Source organism: Palaemon carinicauda, chromosome 21, assembly GCF_036898095.1.
Source record: "Palaemon carinicauda isolate YSFRI2023 chromosome 21, ASM3689809v2, whole genome shotgun sequence".
Taxonomy (NCBI): Eukaryota; Metazoa; Arthropoda; class Malacostraca; order Decapoda; family Palaemonidae; genus Palaemon; species Palaemon carinicauda.
The window spans coordinates 59,343,660-59,352,570 of NC_090745.1; the positions used below are offsets into that span (position 1 = coordinate 59,343,660).

General features: G+C 40.8%; 1 protein-coding gene across 1 annotated transcript; it reads right to left on the reverse strand.

Moving 5' to 3' along the window:
* Positions 1–6,149: 6,149 nt before the first annotated feature.
* On the reverse strand, positions 6,150–6,800 carry LOC137614926 (uncharacterized). The gene is made up of 2 exons (XM_068344578.1): positions 6,680–6,800; positions 6,150–6,496 (listed from the first exon to the last, which is right to left on the reverse strand). Exons 1-2 carry the CDS (start codon positions 6,798–6,800, stop codon positions 6,150–6,152), a joined length of 468 nt encoding a protein of 155 aa, XP_068200679.1.
* Between the last annotated feature and the right edge of the window lie 2,111 nt (positions 6,801–8,911).

Consider the following 8,911-nt stretch of genomic DNA (forward strand, 5'->3'; position numbering starts at 1 on the left):
TCGAGAATATCAGGATGTCGTCGACGTAGCAGACGCAGAAAGGTAGGTCACCCAGAATGCTATCCATTAGTCGTTGGAAGGTCGCCCCGGCGTTGCGTAGACCGAAGGTTGAGTATGCGAAGGTGTAGGATCCGAACGGCGTTACAATGGCAGTTTTCGGGATATATTCCGGGAATACGGGGACCTGGAAGTAAGACTTGAGCAGGTCCATCTTGGTAAAAAACTTTGCGCCGTACAACGCGTTCGTTAGGTCCTGCATGTTGGGCAGCGGGTAATGATCGGGCGTTGTGATGAGGTTGAGGTGCCTGTAGTCGCCGCAAGGTCTCCAGGACCCGTCCAGCTTTTTAACCATGTGCAGGGGTGATGCCCAGGGGCTCGATGCTTTCTTACAGATACCCATGCGTTCCATGTCCTCGAAGGCGCGTTTGGCATTCTTCAGTTTCTGAGGCGGGAGGCGGCGGAATTTGGCGTGAGTGGGAGGTCCTGTCGTTGTGATGTGGTGGTAGATACCATGCTTGGACGGGGAACCTGGCGAGTGTCGGAGCTCGGGCTTGAAAACCTCGGGAAACTCTCGTAGGAGGTCGGCGTAGGGGTGCGTCGTTACGGCGGATACGGACATTGTTGCAGGGCCGTGTTCTAGGGCGCGAGACTGGCAGGTTCCCGTGTCGATGAGACGTCTGTTAGCGACATCGACGAGGAGTCCATGGTGGGCGAGGAAATCCGCACCGAGGAGGGGGCGATTGACGTCGGCGATAGCGAAGGGCCAAGAATACGAACGGCCCATGATAGATATCTTGAGGGTCTTGATCCCATAGCACCGTATGGGAGATCCGTTGGCGGCGATGAGTGAGGGAGCGTTTTTGTCGGGACCACGGTCTAGGTCGGACATCGAAGGAGGGAACGTTGACTGCATTGCACCGGTGTCCACCATGAGTCTACGGTTGGAAATGGTATCGAGGATACAGAAACCAATCTTGTTTTGGTTACCTGCGGCTGCGATGGTGGCAGGTGGATGCTTCTGGCGTCATCTTCTAGGGAAACTGCATGGTGCTCTACATTTCTTGGCGTCACTGCCGAACTGTTGGTGGTAGAAGCACCATGCCGGGTTAGGCCTAGGGTTCGGTCGCGTCGGTTGCGGTGGTTTCTTTCTTGATAGAATGTTGATCTCGTCGTCCTCAAGGGCCATTGCCGAGGAGTCTATGGAAGAGCAGCTGCTGAAGGAGGAGAACGGAGGTGGTGTTGACGATGATGCTCCGAGGTGAGATGTTTTGGAGGCCTCGTGGAGCTTCTGAGCCTTCGACAGGAGTTCGTTCATCGGGAGCGTGTCGCCGTCTGTCAATTGGGCCCGTACGTCCTGTGGTAGGCGTCGAAGAAATTTTTCGCGAGATAAGCTAATCTCACGTCGTCGGCCGTTGCTGTCTGTTTCGGGGAGCATAAGCAGGCCGGTTAGCTCGTCCCACGCCTCGACAGGAGAGGTGTCACCCATGGGCTTGCCGGCGAGGTCCAGTACTTTCTGTGCCCTTGCTGAGACAGAGAGGGAGTAGATACCAATGAGTTTTGTTCTCAGGTCGTCGTATGAATCTTGGCCGGCCTGGGCGTCGAGCCATGGGGAAATCTTGTCGAATACTTCTTCAGGTATGGAGGTGAGAACGATGTCAGCCTTGGCGCAGGAGTCGCTGAGTCTAGCGACGCGGAAGAGTACGTCCGCTCTCAGGAACCAGGAAGCGGTGTTGTGTTGAGAAAAGGGCGGCAGTTTGACTTTGGGCGTGGAGGCGAGGCCGTTGGGTGCGATGGGCGTGTTGCTTCCTGCATCGTGGCCAGACGACGAGTCGGCGAAGAGGTGAGAAGTTGATATGTCGGTTAAGCTCATCCTACTGCCTTACATTCACCGAAGTGTGGGAGAACCAAAGGCAGGCTCGTGCCTAAGGTAACGGAGTATAGAGAAGGTAGCACGGCCGTAATAAGTCCGTTAATGGCAAAGCCAAAACCGCTGATGCTACTTTCAACTCCGGGGTCACCAGTTGTAAGGACAGTGAGACAAGCGTCACCAAGATCAACTGATACTTTATTCGAATGTGCACGGAAGTATATTACAAGGTGCGGACGGAAAGGTAGGATGACGTTGGCGCCAAATCAGATTGAAGTGCCCGCCAAAATATATGTGTTTTCTTACACTTAAAAATATATGAATTATGGGTTAACAGAAACATGTTATGAAACGATACATATATCAAAATGTAGCTCTGGTAGAGCAGAATATATATACATAGGAAACCACAGTGTGGCGAAAGGAGAATTTAAATAAATAAGTAGTTTGTCGATTTTCTGGACGACGAAGGGATCGGTGTCCTTACAGTATCATTGCCATATGTAAAAAATGCTCTTTTCAGAAACGAGCTCACTACAGCCCTCAGCACTCTGTTTATGTCAATTTTAAGTTTATATTAAAAAACCATTTAAATATTGGCAAACTTTTCAGGTTCAAAGACAACCTCCACGAGTTGATGCAGTCCTATGTTGTTTAAAAGTATACTTGTCCAAAATGTAATTTTGGAAAATATATCAGGTCTACCCGACGATTACTGAAGGTCTGCATCAATTCCCATAGGGGTGTCAGTCATCGCACTGGTTCCATATTAAAATCCCAAGAATTTTCCTCAATAAGAAATCACTCAAACTCATGTAAAACTCATATCCAATACAACCATTTCGAAATTCTTTCCCAAACATCCGATTGCCTTTCCCTCCTTCTCTTGGAATTTCTTTACATCAAGAAACTGTCTCCTTCCTTAAATAATCAAACCACCTCCACACCATTACATATTGTCTAACTGCTATTACCTATCATCCCTTGTTGATTTATTTTGTTTTGTTCGTAATTAAAGCATTTTCATCAAGAATTTTCTCAAATATTCTTATAGTTTTCAGCCACATATCTTGACAGTAAGTTCGATCATTCATTCATATATATACATATTTTTGTTTTTTGATATTCTATTTTAATGACAAGTGTTTTTATTATCATAATTGTAAAGGACCTCAGTTAGCCACAAGTTTTTATATACCGTCTAGGTTTCTGTATTTTTATTCTTTTAACTGTTTTTTTATTATCTTTTTGATACCAAAGAAATTTTAAGCAAAAAAATGTATCATTAATTTATAATGTAAACATAATTTCGTGTTTTATGTAGCCATGATGATGGGAATGGATTCCCGAAACGTTGGTGTAGAATAAATATGTAAGATGATCCGAAGTCTTCTTGCTGTCCTCTTCATCCTTAAACTTAAGCTTGCCAGAAGCAAAAATCTTAATAGTTATATATATATATATATATATATATATATATATATATATATATATATATATATATATATACGTATATATATATGCATATTATATATATATATATATATATATATATATATATATATATATATATATATATATATATACGTATATATATATATATATATATAATATATATATATATATATATATATATATATATATATATATATATATATATACGTATATATATATATATATATATATATATATATATATATATATATATATATATATATATATACATATATATATATATATATATATATATATATATATATATATATATATATATATATATAAATATACTCATATATATACATAAATATATATATATATATATATATATATATATATATATATATATATATATACACATACATATATATATATATATATATATATATATATATATATATATATATATATATATATATATATGTGTGTGTGTGTGTGTGTGTGTATCATTTTTTATTTGGAAGATATTTTATAAACCTTGATTTTTTATGACGATTGCAGTATTATTAAGTCTATGAAGTACTTCTTTGTTTGTGAGGTTCCCATCTTCATACCTTATCACCATAGTTTGAAACAAAGATAAATAACATAATTATCACTTAAAACATTAGATAATTGTCTTCTGTAAACTAGAAATTAGACGTAATTAAAAGTATAAACAACGTTAAAAATTTAAAGATGGAATTAGAACTAAGAAATAATTGATAGATGTAATAAATCGTAAGTAAAAAAATAGTAAGTTTAAAAAATTAATAGACCTAACTTGATCGATATTGGGAGTGAGTTGATAGCAAAGAATCAACATCGTTGGTATGTTTTTTGGTAAATTCATCAACTAGGCCTACCGTTATTTTATGAGTATCTGTGTAAAAATTGTAATTGGTCAAAGAAATTATCCCAAAAATATTATTATTATTATTATTTTAATCTGCTGTCACATGCCTGGAAATCGTATCTATGGGTGTTTTCTGGCAAACAAAAATTTATGGGGGACGCCCCAACCCCAGTCGTCGGTGACTTCTCAAACTTTAGCCCAGCCCCGACCCAAAAATACGCTCCTACGCCCCTGAGAGGAGCTGCTTGCCATAGCTAGTCTTTTCAACCCTTACAAAGAGGAAAGTAGCCAGTGAAGTATTATAGTGCAGTAGTTAACCCCTTGAGCGAAGATTAATTGTTTGATAATCTCAGATGTTATCAGGTGTATGAGGACCGAGGGGAATGTGATAAGAATAGGCCATACTATTCTGTGTACAGCATGTGTAAGAAAAAAAAGGACCATAACCAGAGAAAGGGATACAATGTAGTGCTGACTGGCCAGTCAATGGACCCAAATACTCTCTAGAGGACGAGTAGCTGGTGCCTATGACCAACCTACTACCTTTTGACCTTGTTTTCAAATGCACATAATCTCTAACAAAGAGAGGTAGAAGAAGTTCACGAGTTTTACCGTATCTATTATCTTTAAAATTTGAACTCAAATTGCGAACGGAATTGTACACTAGGAGCTGGGATACAGACATCGCTGTCTTTGATTGATAATTGTTTCTGTTCATGATACCTAAACCATAAAGGATTATGCTCATCAGAGTTAGCAGTGACTGTGGAACTGATCTTTGTTAGCAGTCCACTGTAAAAGAGTCATCAAATATTTGGTACTCGTGTGAGAATATTATCTCATCGGATGAGGTCAGTCACACGTGACATAAAGACAATTTCACTCTTGCCATCAAGCTGGTATGTCTTTGTGAATGATCAACCAGCAATTCCACTTGTCACCAAACGTACATCACATCCCTCATAGTAAGCCTCCAATTCAGGGAAGTATCAATGTATCCTGTTCTTGAGTCTTGTTGCATGAACAATTGATAACTCATCTTTGTCAAGCTCATTTAGTCTGTTTGTACAGAGTTTAACGAGTTCTGACAATTGAAATACTGGTGTTGCATATGTGACAGCATTTTGGCAAATACTGTTTCTACAAACATCTGTCTTTCTTGACTTTTTTGAATAGCTGGACTGAGCTCGATCTCTGTTTTACAGATTTACTAAGTATTGACAATGGTACTTCCTTTCTATGGCCCCAGCATCACCAGAACTTAGATTGGCTAATGAATCGTCATCTTGCAAGTTTATGGCACATTGCCTGATTTTTTTATCCAAATCACAAGTGGATGTATTGTGGAAAGGATTTTTATGTGAAGCTGGTAAATTACAAAAGATACAAGTTACATTACTGGATTATGATGACCAAAGTCTATAGAATACAAGGTCTACCCACGCTCAGCTTAGGTCGGATTAAAACCTGAGTTTCAACATGTTGCGAGAAATTCGTGAAGTCATTACGTATCCGACTACTGTGCAAGGTCGGGGCTTATTTGGTATTAAATGTACATTAAAAGTCTCCATTATCAGTGTTAAATTGGGATAAATAAAAAAACAAGGCATGTTTAATGATAGATTTGAAAATATTCTATTGATAATTTATTATTGAAATATATATGAATATATACTACAAATCATATAGGACATAGTAACGGTTCATACGCTTTTGACTATCGGATTACATAAAAGCAAATCAATTAGAAAACTATTTTCTTTACTTTTTTTTAACCTTAGGCTACCCTGAGAAATCATTCTTCTATTTAATACCCTAATCCTGAAAAATATTCGACACTGAACAAAATAAGACAATTTCCTCAGGGAATGCTATATGTTCCTTTATATATGAAGATAGGGAGTTTATTGCACCCTTACCGGGTTTCAAGGTTTTCTCACCGTGTGACATTTAAACACTTTTTCTATAGTAATTAGTTCTGTAATAAACTGTTTGCTTGATTTCATCAGCAGAGGCGTCTGTTTCGACTACAAAGACTGCTTCGTCATCTATAGCAGCAAGTGAAGCTCGAGATATTTCATTCTTTAGTTCTTCGGGTGCTTGTTTTGCAGATTTGGCCATCGGGAAAGTTTTCACTTCGACTAAAGGTCGAATTTTCTGGGAGAAATTCGGTACCCACTTCGCATAGTGGGATAAGAGTCCTAACGTTCTTTTGAGATTAGGGGTACTGTCCGGAGGTTTCATCTCCAGCAACGGACGCATTCTCTCCCGGTCAGGTAGGATTTGGTGATCATTCACTACATGGCCCAATATAGAGATTGATGTTTGAGCATAAACACTTTTCTTGTCATTTATGGTAATTCCATACTTCAATGCAGTTTCTTGAAAGCGTTTCAGATTTCTGTCGTGTTCTTCACGTGTTTGACCGCAGACCGTGATGTCATCTATGTAGGCGAATGTACACTCTAGTTGTTCCTTACCAATAATTTCGTCGAGAACTTGCTGACAGCAGGTAGCCCCGTTGGTTATTCCAATCGGCAAACGCGTGAATATGAACAGCCTTCCATCTGCTTCGAACGCCATGAATTTCCGATCAGCCATGTTCAATGGTATTTGATGATATGCTGCCTTCAAGTCTATGGAGCTGAAGTAGCAGTAAGTAGAAATTTTCTCAATCATCTCGGTGATCCCTGGAACAGGATAAGCAATTAGGTTGGTGAATCTGTTTATGGTTTGAGAGTAATCTGACCAATCTTTTCTTGTCACACTGATCGACGACTACAACTTGAGCTCTCCACGAACTGCGACTCGGTGTGATGATACCCTCCTCTAGCAGCCTTTTTACTTCTTTCTTGATAAACTCGGAGTCCTCTTTACAATCAGTAAACTGTTGGGATCCATTTCGGGTTTTGCCTGATCATTTATGAATGCTGCCACTGTGGTATTGGTTTCACTTGCATAAGACGCTGAGTGCAGTTGAGCCATTTCCAGTGCACAGGCTTGTTTTACAGCTGTGGATAAGTCCAAGGATAAGTTCTCTAACAGTCTCTGTCAGATTGCCTTAGATGCCATACCCGTGAAGTATGAATCTCTGATGGCCAGTTCTTCAGCCTGAGCGGCTGTACAATCAGTGAAGGTACATTCCGAGGCCAGACCTTTGAGGTTATCCAAAAAAGCATCTAGAGTCTCGCCATTCTGTTGCTTGCAAGTGGCTAATTTGTATCTGGCAAACACCTCACTTTTCTGTTTCACAAATCTAGCCTTCAACAGGCTTATGGCAGCGGCATATGTGGTGGCACTTAATTATCTTAAACAGTTTACAAGATACGTGAGCACGAAGTAAGGCCAACTTATCTGGATTTAAGTCCGGGTTGATGGCCGCACAGAACGCCTCAAAGTTATCAGGCCACATAATCCATTTGTCCTCCGCATCGGCTGATTCTGGGTCCACATCAATCAGGCTGGGCCTCAGAAACTTGTCCAAGAGGTATCGTCCTCAGCCACTGTCGACCCTATGTTCGGGTATTGGGGAAACTTCTTTGTAATGAAACCAATTAAATATTCTAGTCCCTCTTCTTCTATAGCAATTTCTAAGTCTAAAGTTTCCTTATCATTTCCTGAAAAGTTCTTGTCCCCAATTCCTACATGAAAATCTGAGTCCAACACTTCCTAAAAGTTTTCCCACAAGACCACTGTTTATGTACGTATTTTCATCTAATATAAATCCCTACCTAAATAATTATTCCAAGTAAGCTTTACAAGATGTAGAACATAAGCAAAATCAAATTTCACGGCCACTGTCTGCTGGGTTTTCAAATGATGTTTTTATTCCATGAACATCGAAAGCATCATGTTTGTTGGAATCGTGTCATTAACCATGGCAACTACAGGGTAACTAGATGATTCTGCTCTCAATATAAGACTAAAAGGAAGGGATTTCGTCATATTACAGTCAAAGTCATAAAAGACAAGTTGTTTTCAGAATGTCAGCACACCATGCACCATTACGCTTTGCCCCCTATTTTATTTTTATTGTATAAAACATCACTTCCTTAACGTAAGTCCACCCCTTTGCAAATGAAGCGCCTGATTACTAACAACACGGGGACAAATGGAGACCTGGACACAGATGCCGTTCAGAAACCAGTCCTCCAATACAGGAACACTCCAGACCCAGTCACCAGAATCTCCCCAGCCGTGTGCGTCTTCGGTAACCCGATCCACGATCTCATCCCGATCCTTTCTGGGAAGTATAACCACCACACCAAATGGCGCGAAACCCTAACATCCATGGAAGAAGCACTACGCAAGCGCCATGTTCGCATGATGGACACTTGATTACAACACACTCGCCGTCTGCCACCCCTACGGGCTGGTGACCATGTTCGCATCCACAAGCAGACCGGCCCACATCCCACTAAATGGGATAGGACAGGGACGGTCGTCGAGGTGAGGCAGTACGACCAGTAAGTGGCAAAGGTTGATGGGTCGGGCCAAGTATCGCTGCGCAACCGGAAATTCCTGCAAAAATTCACACCGGTTACAACCCGGACAGAACCACAAAATATAACCGGTGGCATACCCCATCAGCCACTCGCAAGCGAGGCCCCAACCAAGCTGAAGGAGACTAACCGATACATACCGACTGCCAGCTGACCAACCTCAACCGCTGGCTGACCGACATTACACAACATCACTCGATCAACCTCCCC